The sequence below is a fragment of the Cetorhinus maximus genome, chromosome 29 (assembly GCF_964194155.1).
Source record: "Cetorhinus maximus chromosome 29, sCetMax3.hap1.1, whole genome shotgun sequence".
Taxonomy (NCBI): Eukaryota; Metazoa; Chordata; class Chondrichthyes; order Lamniformes; family Cetorhinidae; genus Cetorhinus; species Cetorhinus maximus.
The window spans coordinates 22939006-22958963 of record NC_135907.1 but is presented as its reverse complement, the minus strand read 5'-3'; the positions used below and the strand labels follow the sequence as shown (position 1 = coordinate 22958963).

The 19958-nt window shown below is 44.9% G+C and overlaps 1 protein-coding gene across 1 annotated transcript in view; it reads right to left on the bottom strand.

Annotated features, from left to right (window-relative positions):
- The window catches only part of LOC144669350 (voltage-dependent T-type calcium channel subunit alpha-1I-like), a 178287-nt gene extending 158616 nt beyond the window's left edge, over positions 1-19671 (bottom strand). The window contains exons 1-3 of the mRNA XM_078531713.1: positions 19560-19671; positions 18579-18712; positions 2719-2816 (exon numbers count right to left, since the gene is read on the bottom strand). Of these exons, the coding sequence (XP_078387839.1) occupies positions 2719-2816; positions 18579-18712; positions 19560-19652 (325 nt within the window). The 5' untranslated portion in view covers positions 19653-19671. The remainder of the gene's footprint in view (positions 1-2718; positions 2817-18578; positions 18713-19559) is intronic.
- Between the last annotated feature and the right edge of the window lie 287 nt (positions 19672-19958).

The following is a 19958-nucleotide window of genomic DNA, read 5'->3' as shown; positions in this document are numbered from 1 at the left end:
AACAGTACGTGGACCATTCAGATTCTGCAGACTGGCATCTCTGCAGATAACTTCCTACGAATACATTACTGATCCAATCTTGTGAACATCCCAATCGATTTTTCATTTTTGGTCCCATTGTAGACTAAGTGGCAGACCTGGCTCAGTTGGTAGCACAATCACCTCTCCATTAGGTGGTGCATTCAAGTCCCACTCCGAGAGCGTTGAGCGTAAAATCTAGCTTTGATGTTCCTAGTGCAGTCCTGAGGGTGTGCTGCAGTGGCAGAAGTGCCTCTTTTGGGTGAGATGTTAGACCAAGGCCCTGAGTGTTCCCTTAGGCGGATGTAAAATATCTCATAGCATTATGTTGAAGAAGAGCAGGGGAGTTCTCCCTGGTGTCATGGCTAATATTTATCCCTCGATCAATGTCATTAAAAAAAGAGATCTGGTCATTTACCACATTTCTGTGCATAAATTGGTTACCGATTTTTCCCAAAATTACAACACTTCAAAAGTATTTAATTGGCTTAAAATGCTTTGAGATGCCCTGAGGTTGTGAAAGGCATTATATAAATGCAAGTCTTTCTTTTTGTTTCTTTATAGGATTCCAATGAACCCAACTGCATAAAACCTTAAACAGGCAAAACCATTGTACTGGCTCCCATTGTGTGTTGGGTAGAGTTCCAAAGACGTGATTGGCCTTTTCACTCAGAGCTCGAGGTGTCAGCATCCTGCAAGTGGACAGCTCACCCACACTTTGTTGAATGAGCGAGGTGAAATGCTGGTCAGAGTCTAGAATAGTGATGAAGTTGAACTTTATTATAATTGATCAACAGTCACCCTGTTGAAATCAGTTTTATAGGGAGAGATTCTATTCAGCGCTTCGAAACAAAGCCAATTCAGGTTAGGCATGTTTTTACATGAAGGATGGTTTTTGATGGATTTAAGTGCACAAATATGTTTCATTTGAAAACCTGCTCTTAATTATCATTTCAAAAGAAAATTAACAAACTGTTTACCCCGGCTCCAAATATTAAATGACATGCATATCTGTACAAGTATAAAAATAGTACTCCAAATACAAATCTTGTCTTGTCTTGATGCAAATTGTTACATTGCACTTCAAGCAAAATACTAAAAGAAAACATGAATTATTTACAATATAGAGAGCAACTCGCCAGCAATACAAAAATAACATTATCGCACAAGTTAGGCTGCCTGCAATAACTGACTAACTTTAGCAGTCACACTTCAAGAAGAACCAAAGGGAAGCCAAGGATTTCATCTTGACCCATAAAATTCACAAGATTTTTTTTTCCCAGTCTGCAATCTTCCTACATCAAGAAGCAATTGAGCTCTGACTGACCCCACACTAGCATGGCCTGAAGCAGACACAACTTCACCTCAGTGGCAAAATAATCCATTATGTGCTACCCAGAATAATGTTCCCCTAAAGAACAAATTAACTGGGATAGCGAGAGGGGTAGCCTCGCAACCCCCATTTTTCTCCCTCATGGTTTTGGCTATTTCAACCAATTCCTTATAACCCCCGTCAAATGATAACAGGGACAGGAAGAAAATGAGGGAACAAATTGCTTTTGGGTTACAGGACAGGTCAAGGATGTCACTTTTGGAAGAGCTAGTGGAAATAAAAATGGAGGGAGATGTAAAAGGAATTGCCAACTCATTATAGCTCTCATTACACCATCACACAAAGTCCAAATGACCCCCAAATATATCAACTCTCCTCCAACTCTCCCCCAAAAAATGGCATTTCCTAAATTTCAACAGATGCTTTTCCATAGTTTACTGTATGATGTTGACTGGGTATTCGAAAGACAATCTCCCTACACTTCCCTACCTTCTAAACACCTCAGTCCTTCACAAACTCTACCCAGAGGTTTGAAAATGGTCAACCAATGAGGCCCAGTAACCCGGAAAGGGCCAATCAGAGTGGTGGGCTGCCCCAAGACTGGGAACCCAAGACATTTTGGGTCAATAGCTTCTGCGGCCCAGCCAAGCTCGGTGCAGCCAATCACATTTGTGAGATTGGAAATTACATGTATCTATTTTTTTTTGGCATTCAAGTCAACCTGAATTGATAAGCCCTTGGGCACTGACATAACTGCTGCACCAGGCAGTCTCCTGAAAGAGATGTGATGTTAGAATGCACTCTCTCTGTGTATAGAACACAATGCCAACTGCAACAACAACTACTTGCATTTATATAGTGCCTTTAACATAGTAAAACATCTCAAGGCACTTCACAGGTGCGCGTATCAGACAAAACTTTGCACAGGGAGAGAGGCAGAGAGGTTTAGGGGGGGAATTGCAGGGCCCAGGGCCCAGGCAGATGAAGGCACGATCGCCAACACGGAGCAATGGAAATCGGGGGTTGGGCAAGAGGCCAGAATTGGAGGAACACGGTGATTTCGGGGAATTACAGCCCGCGAGGAGATTACAGAGATAGGGAGGCGCGCATCTTTAAAATCAAAGCATTGCTTGACCGGGGACCGGTGTAGGTCAGGGGTGATGGGATGGTGTGTGTTAGAATGCGAGCGGCTGGGTTTTGGATGGACGGAAGTTTATGGAGGGTGGAAGGTGAGAGGTTGACCCAGAGAGCATTGGAGTGGACATGTCTGAAAGTAACAAAGGAATAAATTGAGGGTTTCAGCAACAGGTAATCTGAGGCCGAGGCAGAGACAGGCCATGTTACAGAGTTCGATATCAGACACTTACTTGGAACCCGGTTGATGGCTTTCAGTGGACGCAGGACACGAACAGTCCGGATTGCAGAGAGACTGACGTTCTGCAAGTCCAGCGAGTACTCCACCATCCTGTTAGAGACAGAACAAGACACAGAGTCAGCAAAGGCTTGCATTTCTATAGCACCTCTCACAACCTCAGGGCATCCCAAAGTGTTTTACAACCAATGAAATGCTCTCGCAGTGTAGTCAATGTTGTGGTGTTGGATAATGCCATTTCTTCACAGCAAGCTCCCACAAACAGCGATGCAATAAATGCTGTGGAATGTGTTGCCTGAAAGGGCAGTGGAAGTAGATTCATCGGTAACTTTCAAAAAGGGAATTGAATAAACACTTGAAAAAAAATTCAGGGGGCTAGGGGGAAAGTGCCAGTGAGTGGGATTAATTGCACAGCTCTTTTAAAAAGCTGGAACAGATACAATGGGCTGAATGGTCTCTTTCTGTGCCATATGATTCCAAGTGCAATTTTTTGAAACAATAACTTTGTACAATTAGGATATTTTGCCGTTTACAAGTCCTGTCCTTGCCTCAATTCCTTACAGATTCTAAACATTGTTAAAACACTGCCTTTGGTAATGGAATGTAATAGAAGCCAACTTGTCACCAACCTCCTACTCTCCGCAGAAACACATCTAATTGTCTCCTGAACCCTTTGCTTCAATGAACACCCACAGCAACATGCTCAACAATCATACTCAAACTTTTCCAGTAATAGTTTCCCCTGACTTCCCTTACCAGGAGGCACACTGAGTCTACAGCACAGAACTATGTCATTTGGCCAATTGCGGCTTTCAAAAAGGAATTGTGTAAGCACCAGAGGGGAGAAGATCTCCAGGGTTACAGAGAAAGGGTGGGGGAGCGGGACTAGCCAGGCTGTTCTTGCAGAGAGTCAACATGGACACTTCGAGCTGAATGGCCGCATTCTGTACTTCTATGATTCCATAATTTTACGAACTGGCTTATTCCAGTTTTTATGCGCTATATGTGCTTCCCATTCCTCTTCAACCTCCCTCACCCCTCTACCCATCTATTTCTTTCTCCTTCAAGTGTTTTTCTGCCGCTTTCCTTAAATTCGTCTTTTCTGTTCACCCCGCCCACTCCCTGTGGTAGTGAGTTCCACGTTTTCATCACTCTCTGGGTAAAGATGTTCCTCCTGAATTCCCGATGGAATTTATTTTCGTCATTTTTCTTATTTTTAGGGTCCGTGGTTTTTGCATTCCCTTAAAAATGTCTGCCAGCTGTGGCTCTCAGTGTGTGGCAACTCTTGCTCGAGTTGGAAGGTTACGGGTTCAAGTCCCACTCCAGAGACTTCAGCACAGAACAGAAACATTGGCCCTCCCAGCTTACTTTTGGAGGTGCTGTCTTTCAGATGAGACGCTAAACCAAGGTCCCTCCTGCACTTTCCATGGCTGCTATTTTGAAGCAGAGCAGGGGAGTTTTCCCTGGTGTTCAGGCCAATATCTATCCCTCAATTAACGTCACTGAAGCAGATGATCTGGTCGTTATCACACTGCTGCTTGTGGGAGCTTGCTGTGCGCAATTGAGCTGCTGCATTTCCTACATTACAACAGTAACCACATTCCAAAAGGCACTTAACTGGCTGTAAAGCGCTTTGGGTCACCATGAGGTGGTGAAAGGCGCTATATTAATGGAAGTCTTTCTTTTAGGTCACCTCTCAGCCTTCTCTTGTCTAGAGAAAAGATTCCTTATTATTATTATTCCTTCTTATTCCTAACTTGCTAATTTTTTTCTTTTCTTTTATACTTAAAAAAATTAACAACAGTTTATAATGAGTAACTGTACAAAAAAGCTTACAGTACGGCAATAATAATTTACAAATTTTTTTAACTGGAGGTTCCTTCAGTGCTGCTAATAATGTGACCCCTGGATCAATGCTTGCTAATTGTCCTTATATAATCTTCAATAGCCCAGCAGCTTTTCCTCAAAGCTCCTCTTTCCTCTGATGTTAGCGGCTCTAATGGTATTACTCCATGAGCTCACACCTAGCTTAGGCTGCTGAAGGGTGAATGGAATTCACAAGCAGGCTGCTGCAACAAAAGTTATGACTAAGACACCCCCTCTATCTCGCTGAACATAGTTATTTGCAGTCATTTTGAGATTAATGGGGCTGGAAGTAATGCAGGCAAATTACAAATCGCCTTCCCTCCCCCTCAGCAAACCAGCCATCTCTGATTCCCAACTCTAACCGGTCCTGGAGGTTTCAGTGTACAGTCGCCGCTCAGTTATAAACCGCAGTTCGAGTTGTTAACAGGCAAACGTAGATCTCTGTTATCAATGGCTGGCGGATGAAGGGGCTGATCAGGATTGCGTGACATTGCATCATTGGAAACCTTCTTCAGCAGCTATTTCAGGCAAACTGTTACGACCCCTGTAAAGGCCATTAACTTTGAAAAGAATGGAACCCTCACAACATGAACGGGAAAAAAAAAACTGCTGAACAAGATTTCACTTTTTAAAACTTTTACTGCAACAAACCGACTATAATCAATTAAATTCGAACATTAGTTAACAGGCAGGGGATATTCCAAATAAAATGGCAAATTTCACTTTAAGTAGTCGGTACAACAAAGGTATGCCTCATGCAGCTACAAGTGCTTTTATCACTTCCTGCACACGCGGCCACACATGGAGTCTCACAACCTTTCCAACTCGACCCTCGTTACAGAGGGTTTCTCGCTTCCTATTCAATCGTTTCAGTCCTCGAGTCACATTCACCAGCAGGGAATGGATCTTACTCTCTCCCAGTGATGGACCTCTGTGACGTGCCACAGACGCTTTCTCAGGGGATTTCCAACACCATTTGAAGATATACGGGGGCCTCAAGAAGCAACGGCAACGTCTTTATGGTCCAGAATCTGTCATTTTGTGTATTGCTGAGGAAGAGGCGTGTCAAAGCGTTTCACCTTGCACTCAGCAGGACACGTCGCAAGGATACCAATATAAGGGAAAAACAACAATTTATACTGTATGAGAAGAGAGCGCTGATTGGTTGGCAAGTGGACTCTGATTGGTAGAGACATTGCCATGGAGAGTACACCAGTGATGGTGACTGACAATTAACTACAAAGCATTGTTTGAAAGTTAAACCAGGCAGCTTGGCCCTGAGGAATGGGTCAGCGAATGGCTGTCACTTACTTCGTTTAGCTGAAACAGGCGCAATGTGTATATATGTTCTTTCTGTCTGCAAAGAACAGGGCCCTGTGTATTCATATATGTGGCTTCCAGTACACGCAAATGCGCCACAAGGGTAATTCTTAGCACATTGAGGAGTATTTAGCAAATGTCCAATCGTGGAATCACATCTAATGTTGGACACTGTGTTTTGAGTTTTGCAAGCACAGGCTGGTTGGGTACGGTTTGTACCCTGCCCGTTGTGAACAGCAGCTGGGACATGCTGTTTGATACAATCTGCCAGTCTTTGGGATGTACGGCCTACATACTCGCCTTTTCAGCAATACTTAAGTTCTGTACTAACAAACACCTGCCATTTTGTCTTAAAGCATGCTGTCAGCTGTGGCTCAGAGGGTAATATTCTTGTTTCTGAGTCAGAATGGGCCTGGGTTCAAGGCCCAGGACAAAGATTTAATCTAGGCTGGCACTCCGAGTGTCAGCACTGAGGGAGCTGCATTGTCAGAGCTGCTGTTAAAACTAAGTCCTATTCTGCCTCTCTCAGGTGGACAGAAATGCTCCCATTGTCTTATTCAAAGACGAGGGAGTTCTCTCCAGTATCCCTCAACCAAATACTAACAGATTATCACAATGCTGTTTGTCAGGGTTTCCTGTGTGCATATTAGCTGTCGCATAAACTACATGAGAACAGTGACTGAGTTTCAAAATGCACTTCATTGGCTGTAAAGCACTTTGGGATGGCCTGGGGCTGTGAAAGGTGTTATGGAAATGAAAGTCTTTCTTTCTGGAATTGTACAAATGCCCTTGCCGTGCTCGAACATTAAGGCAATTCAGCTCCATCAGAAGTCTGCCTTTGTTATGATGTCAGTGCTTCCTCCCTGAGACAGAATTGGTTTGATTTCCTAGCCACTGATTCTAGGGAGGGGGACTTGGTAATGTCCACGGCGGGGGGAGGGTTCCTGAGATCAGCACTGTGACCATCGTTGAGAAGGGACTTTATCTAAGGTTTCAGTTTCATTTTGAAACACATTCTGAAGGGAATATCCTGTTTTATTTGTGGAGGAGCTGGAGGGCATTTAAGCCACTTTTAGTCACATAATCTTCCCCAGGCATACAAATGAAGACCTTTAGATTTCAGATCATAGACTGGCTTCTCAAGGGAATAAACACCAATACAGTAACAGGGCTACAGGTACTCTGAGCAAGGTCACACCGTCATCATGAAACCTGAACATGTGAACTTAGATCACAGTTGCCAATTCCTGATCTATTGGCCCAGTTCAGGTCTCTGGTCACTCTCGCTGGCTGAAACTTCAGTTCTGCTGCCCCTGCAGGGAGAGCGCTGTGTTCACACCCGTGCACTGAGTTCCTCACTCTGCCATTAAACCACTGCTAACTGGCCAAAGTGGGGGACGGCACTATCTGAGGTGTTGAAAGGGTTAAACGAAACTAAGGTAAAAAGGATGGATTGGTAGGACACATGGGCAGGCAGCAAGAGTCAACATCTCAAATTCTGACTGCACCCATTCCTATGACTGAAATGTCGAACCCCGGACTCTTAGAGGTGAGAATGCTACCCCATTGTAAAGAGATCCCTAAAAGAGATAACAGCCTGTTGGGAAGGGTACTCTCTCCTACCCCCACCTCAGCCCCACAAAGATAAAGGTGTTGGTGTAGGGATTCTGTGATGGGGCAGTGACCCTCTGGGGACCTCACTCATAAAAGCCCTGACAAACTATTCAGCTACGCCAGCATCACAGCCAAGCCTCATCCAGTCGTCAGCTTAAACTTCACACAGCGCACTTAGCAATAGGGTAGAGGGACTTGCCAGTGATAGGGAGCTGGAGCTCAGGCTGATATTTCCTGCTCTGTTCCTTGATTCCCTGTCTGAGATCAATTTACACTGCACAGACTATGTGCGAGCGAGAAACGCATTATATATATATATATATATATAGTCAATGTTGACAACCTGCTCCCGTCTGGTACTGCATGAATCATCTACTTCCCCCTGCCAACTCCTATAGGTGCTCAATACACACCCGACAGAAGCCAGCGCCTCACTTCTGTCTCATTATTCTCAGCTCTATCTCTCCCAGCATTCTCTACACTCTCTCCATGCTCTCAGGATCCTTGTCCGATATTTCCCTCTAGCTCACCACTGGGATTACCTGAGCCATTGTGTTGGCATTCCACCAAATACTTGGCACTGGCTCTTCCACCCCAACCTCCCAGACACTGTCTCAGGTTGAGCTAGACATTCACAACCTTAACACCCTGAGTTGACCTTTAACCATTCGCTCCCCAGATGCTATTCATTATCGAGACAAGAACCACAAGAATTTGGAGCAGGAGTAGCCATCTAGCCCCTCGAGTCTGCTCCACCATTCAATAAGATAATGGTTGATCTGACTGTGGCCTCAACTCCACTTTCCTGTCTCCCTCTCATAACCCTCGACTCCCTTGACGATCAAAAATCTGTCTAACTCGACCTTGAATATATTCAATGACCCAGCCTCCACTGCTCTCTGGGGAAGGGAATTCCACAGGCTAACAACCCTCTGCGAGAAAAAATGTCTCCCCTTCTCAGTCTTAAATGGGAGACCCCTAATTTTTAAATGGTGTCCCTTAGTTCTAGACTCCCCCACAGGGAGAAACATCCTCTCCACATCCACCCTGTCAAATCTCCTCAGGATCTTATATGTCTCAATAAGATCACCTCTCATTCTTCTAAAGATGGCTTACCTCTGTTTCGAATCATTGTCCATCTCTGCCCCAACCTCACCCTCAGCCACTGAGATCTATGTAGGTGCCATTATCAGCTCCAGAATTAGATCTCCATTATACCCTGCTTCCCATTCTCCACTCTCCTTAAACTCCAGCTTGTTCAAAACTCAGCCACAAGTGTCACGTCCCGGACTAAGCTCTGTTTGCCTGTCTACCCTTCCTTGCTGATTTGCACTGGCTCCCCAATGCCTAGTGCATTCAACCCAACATCTCTATCTTCATCCATGGCCTCATCCCACTCTAACTCTCCAATATTCTCCAGCCTAACATTCCCCTCCCGAACCCACCACTCCTCTTGACTCCAGCCTTCTGTCTAAATCCAACCTCCCTTCGTTCTCCCACCCATTGATGGCAGGTCCTTCAGCTGCCTCTGGTGTAGAATTAATGTCAGGAGCACCTGATACTGACTTAACTACTGATGCAATGTCACACGATAAAGAGACTGAGATCTGGTTGGGAAGCAGAAGTACACCTCGTGTAGAGTACTGAGACGTATCTGTAAATAAACAGGAATGGTTTTTACAAACAACAGTCCAAGGTAACAGGCAACCCTAAAGAAACCCCACGTAGACCCCGAACTCAAGACAGAACCAGTCCTCCCTTGTTAAAGCTCAGCACTTGATTAAAAACAAACTTTTCAAAGCACGGGTCGGGGAGTGAAAACCCCGGGATTAATTTAAGAAGCAGTTAAATACTGTGATGGGGGGAACTCGCTCTCTGATATCAACCAGGGCAGACTGCCAATCAGTGAGTTACAATCCCTGTGGTGAACACGTTTAAGTTTGGTTTCATATGACATTTGACCTCTTGCTGCTTTTCTGTCCCGCGTTACTGCCAAAAACACAGCTGGAACCCAAGGTCAAAGAGCACGTAAATCACATGACCTTGTAGTTGACCTCTGCTAAATTATCTTCAGCAAAAACTAAAGTATGAGCATAGAGCATTCTTTCTAGGTTTGCTTGTTTATTGAAGTTTCTGCTCATCACTATCTGTCTAGCTTTTAACTGGACTACCTCTCTCCTGAGTGGTGTGTATGAAAATATCTAACAATAATTGATACGTTGATAAGGAGGCATTAGCTCTTGAGTGTTGTAATTAGCTTACAGTGGGCTGTCGGTTGTGGCTCAGTGGGTAGCACTCACGCCTCAGAGACAGGGGTTGTGGGTTTAAGTCCCACTCCAAAGTCTTCAGCACAAAGTCTAGATCCTCTCTGCTCCCTCTGGTAGAAGAAGAACTGGAGAGTCATCCCCTGTGTCCTGGGCCAACATTTAATCAATAGTCAACACCTTCCAAACCTGCAACCACTAGAGGGGTGTCACTGGATGAGTGATCCAAAGGCCCAGGCTAATGGTCTGGGGACACAAGCTCAAATTAATTTAAAATTCAATTAATAACATCTAGAATTGAAAGCTAGTCCAATTAATGGTGATCACGAAGCTATAAAAATCCATCTGGTTCACTTATACCCTTTAGGAAATCTGCCATCCTTACCCGGGTCTGGCCTACATGTGACTCCAGGCCCACAGCAATGTGGTTGACTCTTAACTGCCCTCTAGCAAGCCGCTCGGTTCAAGGGCAATTAGGGATGGGTGCTAGTCTTTCCAGCCGCACCCCACAACCCATGAAAGAATTGTTAAAAAGACGAATGGCAGCAAGCACATGGGAATATCACCAAGTGCAAGTTCCTCTCCAAGTCGTACACCACGCTGACTATATCGGCTATTCTTTCACACTCTCTGGACTAAAGTCCTGGAACTCCCAGCCTAACAGCATGGTGGGTGTACCTACATTACATGGGCTGCAGCGGTTCAAGAAGGCAGCTCACCACCACCTTCTCAAGGGGCAATTAGGGATGGGCAATAAACACTGGGCCCAGCCAGTGATGCCCATGTCCTGTGGATGAATTTGGGAGCTTGCTGTGTGTAAATTGACTTCTTAAAAAATTTCTTCAGGAGATGTGGGCATCGCTGGCTAGGCCAGCATTTATTGCCCATCTCTAACTATCCTTGTTCAGATGGAATTTAAGAGTCAACCACAGTCACATGTAGGCTAGGCCAGACCAGGTAAGGACAGCAGATTTCCTTCCCTAAAGGACATTAGTGAACCAGATGGGTTTTTATGACAATCAGCAATGGTTTCAACATCATCATTAGACTTTTGATTCCAGGTTTTTATTGAATCCAGAGCTCACCATCTGCCTTGGGGAGATTTGAACCCAGGGCCCCTGCACACTACCTTGGGTGTCTGGATTACTAGCCCAGTGACAATACCACTGCGCTACTGCCACGTTTCCTAGATTACAACAGTGGCTACACTTCAAAAGTACATCATTGGCTGTAAAGCACTTTGAGATGTCTGGGTCGTCATGAAAGGTGCTAACTAAATACAAATTATTTCTCCCTTTGAGTGAGTTGAAAAGTTTGCCTAAGTATTTCAATGTGATTTTCAGTGTTAAATACACAAGGGAGCAAAAGGGGATGAGCCAGGCATATGTGAACACCCCCTGACAAAAGCTGGGTATTTGAACCAAAATTGGCCAAGATCCCATCATTCATCTCCCTCGCTTTCCCTTTTCCCTCCTCAGCTTTCCCCAAAAGGTCTCCTGTTTGGTGCGGGATCCTCCTGGGTAATGTACTCCAGTACCTCCCCCAACTGAGTGAGCATCATCTTTGAGTGCAGGCAAGAGTGTCAGCCCACTATTCAACTGTGGAGGTCAGCATAGCCGAGCCCCACTCAGCCCTCACCCTGTGTCCAAAGCACGGACATTCCAATACGAGCCACTGGACAGTCAACAGGGCCCCCATCTGATTTTCCATTCCCTCCCCCAACCCTCTTATGCCAGGACCCTAAAAACAGCTGGTTTTTTTTAGAGGAATTTCAAAGTAGAACCTTCATTTTCTTGGCAAAGGGAAGTGCTTTCCTGTTAAATAAACTTGCCAAATCAGCCTGTTCCCAGGAATATTTAGAAATGAGCACAATAAAAGGGCATGGAACTTCTGGATTTGAATGTTACAGCCGGGAGCAAGGGTTTAAGGTTTGAAATAATACTCGGATCTCCAGAAAGGTTGGGCCTCGTTTCTCTGGAAAATGGAAGGCTGAGGGGTGACCTGATAGAGGTCTTTGAAATTAGGAAAGGGTCTGACAGGGTAGACATAGAGAAGTTGTTTCCACTTGTGGGAGAGCTCAAAATTAGGGGCCCTAAATATAAGACAGTCACTAATAAATTCACGAAGCTTATTTCCCCAGAGAGTGGTGGGAATGTGGAACTCGCTCCCACTTAAAACATATTCACATTTAAGGGGAAGCTAGATTAAAAACATGGGGGAGAAAGGAATAGAAGGGTATGTTGATAGGGTGAGACGAAGAGAGGTGGGAGGAGGCTCATGTGGAGCGTAAACACTGGTCCAGATGGGCCGAATGGCTTGTTTCCATGCTGTAGACTTGATGCAATTCTCCACAATTTATTGGTGACTGGTTATATCAAAACATTAATTCCTAATGACTCCAATTCTACGCCTGCCCCAGTGGAGTGAGATGACTTTCTGCACCTTTTCTTGCACAAACAGTCTGGCTGTCAATAAAGTTAAATTGTCCCAGTGATTGCCTCAATTATCTTTATTAATACTCCAGTTATTAAACACAACATGACACCTGCGAGACAGCATCTAACAGCTTGAGTCTGCAACAGGTTTCTTTGAAATGAATAGGTCAAATAACCTTGTCACTTCCTCTCTTGGAGAAGCTTGCCTGAATTCCATTGCAAGCAAGCAAATCTCTCCCATTGTACAATAATGCTCCAACAGGCTCCTGCCTCTGTGCTGCTTTAATCTGAATCCATGGCTGTTTTTTCTCAAGACATTGCCTCCAAAGCATGGTGCTGTCTTAAACAATCAGTATGTCTGAGGGCTGTTGCTTGGTAATGCAGGAAAGTTCGCTGTAAAAGCAAACCAGACTGACAGGAAATCCAGTAATGGTCCCTTCGGCACTCAAAGCTCTGCTGTCAAGAACCAAGAAATGGCAGAACAGAATTGATGCCGACATCTGTAGTGTTTGTTATGTATGATCTTTCAGAAGTTGCAAAGTGAATTTCTGAGCATACTTCCCTACGCATAAACATCCTGCACAGTTTTTCTTGAGTCTTTGTCTCTCAAAAGAGTTGACCTTGTCTAGGGGTGTGGGCTTATGATTGGCAATCCTGCTCCAGCCAATTCTTATTGGACGTATTCCCGGAAGATTCATCATGTGACCGTCCTCCCCCCCACCCCCCCAACGGCCCAACCCCTACACTCCCGCCATTGGTCACCCAGCACGTCCATCCTCGCGGTGTTGAACTTCCAATGGCCAATCAGACTCTTCCTTCCCACAGATAAAAGCAAAAAAAACTGTGGATGCTGGAAATCCAAAACAAAAACAAAAATACCTGGAAAAACTCAGCAGGTCTGGCAGCATCTGCGGAGAGGAACACAGTTAACGTTTTGAGTCCGTATGACTCTGTTGAAAGGTTAACTGTGTTCCTCTCCGCAGATGCTGTCAGACCTGCTGAGTTTTTCCAGGTGTTTTTGTTTTTGTTTCTTCATTCCCTCAATTGGATGACTCTTGACTGGCCTTCCACCCCGCCTCAGTCCCCCTGCATGTTAATACTTCAATAACTCAGTTTTTGAAGAGTATTGCATCGCAGTCAACCTGGGTCGGGTTCTCAACCAGCCACCTTGGTCATAGTCAGTGGAGAAGGGGGTTCCCCGAACAGGAGGGCCTCCTGATTGGCTGGTTTCTTCTTCTTCACTCTCCCCCCCACCGCCCCTTCCCAGGGCATTGTGTCCAATTGCCACACTGGAGGCGCCTCCTCGGAGCCAGAGAAAGGATGAGGCAGAATGAGTGGGGAACAAGAGGCCGTAGCCTCTTGCAGAAAAACTGATGAAAGGGTTGGAGAGAAAGTTCTTTATGCAGAGAGTTTCTGCAGCCTGGAATGTTTTACCGCGGGGAGCAGTTGAGGCAGATAGCATTACATCGTTTACAGGGAAGAGCAGGTAAATATTTGAAGAATGGGCAGACACAGGCTGATGTGGCGGGAGTGAGGCAGCGGGATTAATTCAGGATTACTTTGGATTTAAAAAAAACTCTGCACAGACACAAGGAGCTGACTAACATCTTGCTGTTCTGTAAAACTTGAAAATTCTTTTGGAACAATTAACTTTATCGAAGACTTGAACCAACATAATATATATAAAACATCGTTCAATATGTCGTTCTTTGCTATAATAAAACTCCATCTTCAGTCTCTTAGCTGTCTTCTCTAAACCAATCATCTCACCGAGGTGCTGTTAGCCTCTGGTTGTTAAGGAGATGTCCACAAATTTCCCTCTCAAACTGAAATGAAACATTAATGCCTGCTTTTTTCGTTCGTGGGATGTGGGCATCACTGGCTGGGCCAGAATTTATTGTCCATCCCTAATTGCCCTTGTTCGCAGGGCATTTTTGAGAGTCAACCACATTGCTGTGGGCCTGGAGTCACATGTAGGCCAGACCAGATTTCCTTCGGGTTAGTGAACCAGATGAGCTTTTACGACAATCAGCAATGGCTTTGTGGTTATCATCAGATTTATAATTCCAGATTTTTACTGAATTCAAAGTTCACCATTTGTCCTAGTGGGATTCAAACCTGGGTCCCTAGAGCATTACCCTGGGGGTCCTCTGCGATACAAGTCCAGTGACAATATCACTATGCCACCATCTCCTATATTTATCGATACTTTCTTGAAAAGATGCAATGGCCTCTACTTCCACCTGTCTATCCTTCACTTGGCCTTTTTCTCACCACTGGCTTGTCTCTAAGCTCCTGGACTGCAAGTCCATTTCTCTCTCTCTTTGTCTGTTTTGCTTTCTGGATCCCGCACTGGCTGCCGGACTGTGCCCACCTGGGAGATATGCCCAAGGGCAGCCTCCGTGCTCGCAGTCCAGTCAGATGGCTTGCAAACTTGCAAGGATGTCAGAGTTGGGCGTAGTGTTGAATTGCTTTGTGTTTGATTATATGAGTCTGTTACTGTTGATGTTTACTGTGCTTGATTGGCTAAGCCTGGGTGTGGTCTCAGAGAAGAGTAAACAAAGCAGTTGAAAGTGTTGGAAGTTAGTGCCGAAGCATGGAATAGACATTTTAAAACACTGTAAATAAAACCTGTTATATATAAATTATACAACAGTGGGCATACGAACATATGAACTAGGAATAGGAGTAGGCCACTCATCCCTTTAAGCCTGCTGTACGCTTCAATAAGATCATGGCTGATCTGATTGTGACCTCCCGCTTACTCCCAATAACCTTTCACCCCCTTGATAATCAAGAACCTATCTAGCTCTGCCTTAAAACTATTCAAAGACCCTGCTTCCACTGCCTTTTGAGCAAGAGGCTTCCAAAGAGTCACAACCCTCTGAGAGAAAGGATTTCTCCACATCTATCAGCCTCTACCTTAAACACACTCAATAACTGAGCTTCCACAGCCCCCTGGGGTAGAGAATTCCAAAGATTCACAACCCTCTGAGGAAAGACATTTCTCCTCATCTTGGTTCTAAGTGGCTTCCCCCTTATTTCGAAATTGTGTCCCTGGTTCTAGACTCCCCAACCAGGGGAGACATCTTACCTGCATCTGCCCTGTCTATTCATTTAATTATTTTGTAGGTTTCAATGAGATCACCTCTCATTCTTAGAAACTCTAGAGAATACAGACCCAGTTTGCCCAATCTCTCTTCATAAGACAATCCCTCCATCCCTGGAACAAGTCTGGTGAACCTTCGTTGCACTCCATCGATGGCAATAATATCCTTTCTGAGGTAAGGGGACCAAAACTGCACACAGTAGTCCAGGTGCGGTCTAACCAAGCTTCTATACAATTGAAGCAAGACTTCATTACTCCTGTGCTCAAATCCTCTTGCGATTGAGGCTAACATTCCATTAACCTTCCTCATTACCTGCTGCACCTGCCTGTTAGCTTTCAGTGACTTATGGACAAGAATACCCAGGTCCCTTTTGTACATCGACACTTTCTAATCTCTTACCATTTCGGAAATACTCTGCACATCTGTTCCTCCTACCAAAGTGGATGACCTCACATTTTTCGACATTATATTTCATCTGCCATGTTCTTGCTCACTCACTAAGTCTGTCCAAATCCTCCTGCAGCTGCTTTACATCCTCCTCACAACACACATTGCTGCCCAGCTTTGTATCATTTGCAAACTCAGAAATATTACATTTGGTCCCCACATCCAAATCATGGATATATATTGCGAACAGCTGGGGCCCAAGTGCTGATCCTTGCAGTAGCCTACTAGTCACTTTGTAGCCTCCTTACATCCTCCTCACAACTTACTTTCCTACCTATCTTTGTGTTGGCTGCAAATTTAACAACCGTACCTCTGTCCCTTCATCCAAGGCGTTTATATAAATTGTAAATTGTTGAGGCCCCAGCACTGATCCCTGTGACACACCACTCATCACATCCTGCCAACCAGAAAATGACCCTTTTATGGCTATCCTCTGTTTCCTGTTAGCTAACCAACCTTCTATCCATGCCAATATCTCACCCCCTACACCATGAGCTTTTATTTTCTGCAATAACTTTTGATGTGGCACTTTATCAGATGCCTTCTGGAAATTTAAGTACAGAACATCCACCAGTTCCCCTTTATCCACAGCACATGTGACTCCTTCAAAGAACTCCCAATAAATTGGTTAAACATGATTTCCCTTTTACAAAACCATGTTGATTTGGCCTGATTGCCTTAAAAATGTTTAAGTGCCCCGCTATAACATCTTTAATAATAGTTATAATTTTGAATAATTTTAATAATAGGAATAATAGGGGGCTGGACAGGGTAGATAGGGAGGGACTGTTCCCACTCGTAAAAGGATCAAGAATGAGAGGGCACAGATTTAAAGTGATTTGCAAAAGAAGCAAATATGACATGAGAAAAAGGTTTTTCACACAACGAGTGGTTCGGGTCTGGAATGCGCTGCCTGGAAGTGTGGTGGAGGCAGGTTCAATCGAGGCATTCAAGAGGGCATTAGATGGTTATTTGAATAGAAACAATGTGCAGGGGTACGGGGAGAAAGCAAGGCAATGGCACTCGGTCATAATGCTCATTTGGAGAACCAGTGCAGACATGATGGGCCGAATGGCCTCCTTCTGTGCCCGTAAGATTCTGTGATGCAGTTTCTAACATTGTCCACGTGACAGATGTTAGGCTAACTGCTTTGTAGTTTCCTGCTTTCTGTCTCCCTCCCTTTTTTGAATAATGGAGTTACATTTGCTATTTTCCAATCTAATGGAACTTTGCCCGAATCTAGGGGATTTTGGAAAATTAAAACCAACACATCGACTATTTCACTAGCCACTTCTTTCAAGACCCTAGGGTGAAGTCCATCAGGACCCGGGGATTTGTCAGGCCACAGCTCCAACTATTTGCTCAACTGGAGCTGGATAGGGACAGCGAGGCACCTCCATCTTGAAGCGGCCTCTGAAGAGGTTAGAATTGAGCAAGAAAATAAACTCTGCCCACACATTATCAGGCCGTCCCTGAGGAAGGCACCCTCCCCCCTCCCCACCCCGTCATGTACCCCTCCACCACCAGGATGCTGTCAGGCTGCAGCTGTGACCACTGGTCAATGCTGGTCTGGTGCAGGTTGGGTTTGAACAGGAGGCCTTGTGGACCCCCTGCCAATCACTGCAAGGTACCTTCAAGTACCTGCCAGGCTTGGCCCTCAGTGGCGGGCCCGTTAACCAATGGGAAGACGCCGATGACAGCCTCAATCAACCTGCAAAACGGACAGCCTCTGGTGAGTAGCCCCTGCCAATGATGACCTGGCACGGGGAAGGTCACCTGGAGGTGGGGACATGACAGCCCGCTGACCCTTCAATTTTATCCCTGAAAATCATCCCAATTGTAGCATCAAACCTGCCCTGTGGGACTGGGCAGATTCTGCGCTTACCGTCTCATTGCGTTGCACTGTCTCTGAGCCATTCTGTCTGACCAGACCTTTGCCGAAATGCATTCCCTCTCTCTCTTTTTACTGGTTTTCTATCTCCAATTATTAAACAGCTTATTGTAATGTAGCTTTAGTATCTCTTTGCTTTTCTTGCTATTCTCTTGCTTCCTTACTGATTATCCACTCCTCCAACACAATCAGAATTGGGAGTGTTTGATGGGGACAGTGTAGAGGGAGCTTTACTCTGTATCTAACCCCACGCTGTACCTGTCCTGGGAGTGTTTGATGGGGACAGTGTAGAGGGAGCTTTACTCTGTATCTAACCCCGTGCTGTACCTGCCCTGGGAGTGTTTGATGGGGACAGTGTAGAGGGAGCTTTACTCTGTATCTAACCCTGTGCTGTACCTGTCCTGGAAGTGTTTGATGGGGACAGTGTAGAGGGAGCTTTACTCTGTATCTAACCCTGTGCTGTGCCTGTCCTGGAAGTGTTTGATGCTGAAACTTGCATCCTTAAATGAAAAATGCTCCATCCCCGACACTAACATCCCTCATCCTGATGAGCAAAGAACTGAAGTAAAAACAAATGTAAAATATGGGTAAGCTGTGTGTGGTACTGAGATAATCTCTCAGCCAGTATATTTCAGTCATGTTTCTCATCTAATGTCTTTCAAGGATGGTTTGTTGGAAATCCTGAGGAATTATACTAATATATTTGACCAGATATTGCAGCTTAAATGCAAGAACAGAGAGAAATGGTGAGCGTGAAAGGCTTAGAAATGAAGCTACATTTAATTTTAAATTTACACTTTCGGCTGTCAACAGCGCATAAGAAATAATTGCCCTGTTCATATAAATGCTAATTTGCATTTTGCTTCGACTTTAAGAGCTGACATTGCTTCAGCTCACCCTGCACTTACCCGGACATCACGATGAAAAAGTCCAACCGATTCCACGTGTCGCCAAGGTAACATTTCTTCCCGATAATCCCCAAGGCAACCATCTTGACCATCATCTCCATGGCGAAGAAAATGAAGATGAAGTCATCGAAAGCCTGGAAAGTGACAGTTGGGGTTTAATTTGGCCTGGGATCATTCTCTAGACTTGGTCAACCTACTCTCACCTGGTCCTGCAGATTGGAGGCAGCAGAGGGTGATGACAGCTGTTAACTGCTCCCCTATCTCTGTTACCTCCTCCAGCCCTACAACTCTCTGCGTTCCTCTAAGTCTGACCTCTTGCGCATCCCTAATGTTCATCACCCCAGCATTGGTAGCCGTGCCTTCAGTTGCCTGGGGCCTAGGCTCTGGAATTCCCTCCCTAAATCTCTCTGCCTCTCACAGCCTCTCTTGAAGATGCTCCTTAAAAACAACCTCTGACTAAGCGTTTAGTCACCTGTCCTAACCACTCCTTATGTGGCTCAGTTTGATAGCATTCCTGTGAAGCGCCTTGGGATGTTTCGCAAAGTAAGAGCTGCTATAGAAATGCAAGTTGTTGTTGCCCTGCTGTTATTTTTTACCAACGGTAATTTCTTGCATATTTCGCTCCTTCTTATAATCTTAATCTTCCTGTTTAGTGGGAACAGTGCAATAAAATGCAACAAGAGCCCTCTACATTTATTAGGTTCTGAGGAAGTCATATTCAACTCGAGACATTAACTCTGTTTCTCTCTCCAAAGACGCTGCCAAGCCTGCTGAGTTTTTCCAGCACTTTCTGTTTTTATTTCAGGTCTCCAGCAACTGCAGTATTTTGCTTTTGTTCTCATTCTGATAAGCGCCTCTTCCAAGTCCAATGTATTCAATGCTCTCCTCCATGAAAATAGACAGTGAGGTTAGGAGAGGGGTTCTTTGTAAGTAAACATGCATTTTGAGTTATTCAAAAGGAAAGAAACTGAGATTTCCTACCTGTAATATCCTACATCTGTCACTGGAACAGTCTACGTCTTCACAAGGTTGGTACATTCCCAAGGTGACACAGTTGAGAAGGATAACAAGCATACTGACATGCTCAAACCAAGTGAGGAGCTGCAGTTAAGGAAAAGAGCTAAACAAACCAGCCTAATGTGCACAGTCAAATCCGACCTTCATCTGTAAAGGTGTTTGTTGTAATCAGACAGGTGTTTGTTCTTAAAGGGAGTAAGGTAAAGACACCAGTGAGTGGAGAATTCTCTTCTACACAGTGAGCTTTTGTGATCTGGAATGCGCTGCCTGAAAGGGCGGTAGAAGCAGATTCAACAGGAACTCTCCAGAGGGAACGGGATAAGTACTCAAAGGGTGAAAATGTGCAGAGCTATGGGTGAAGAG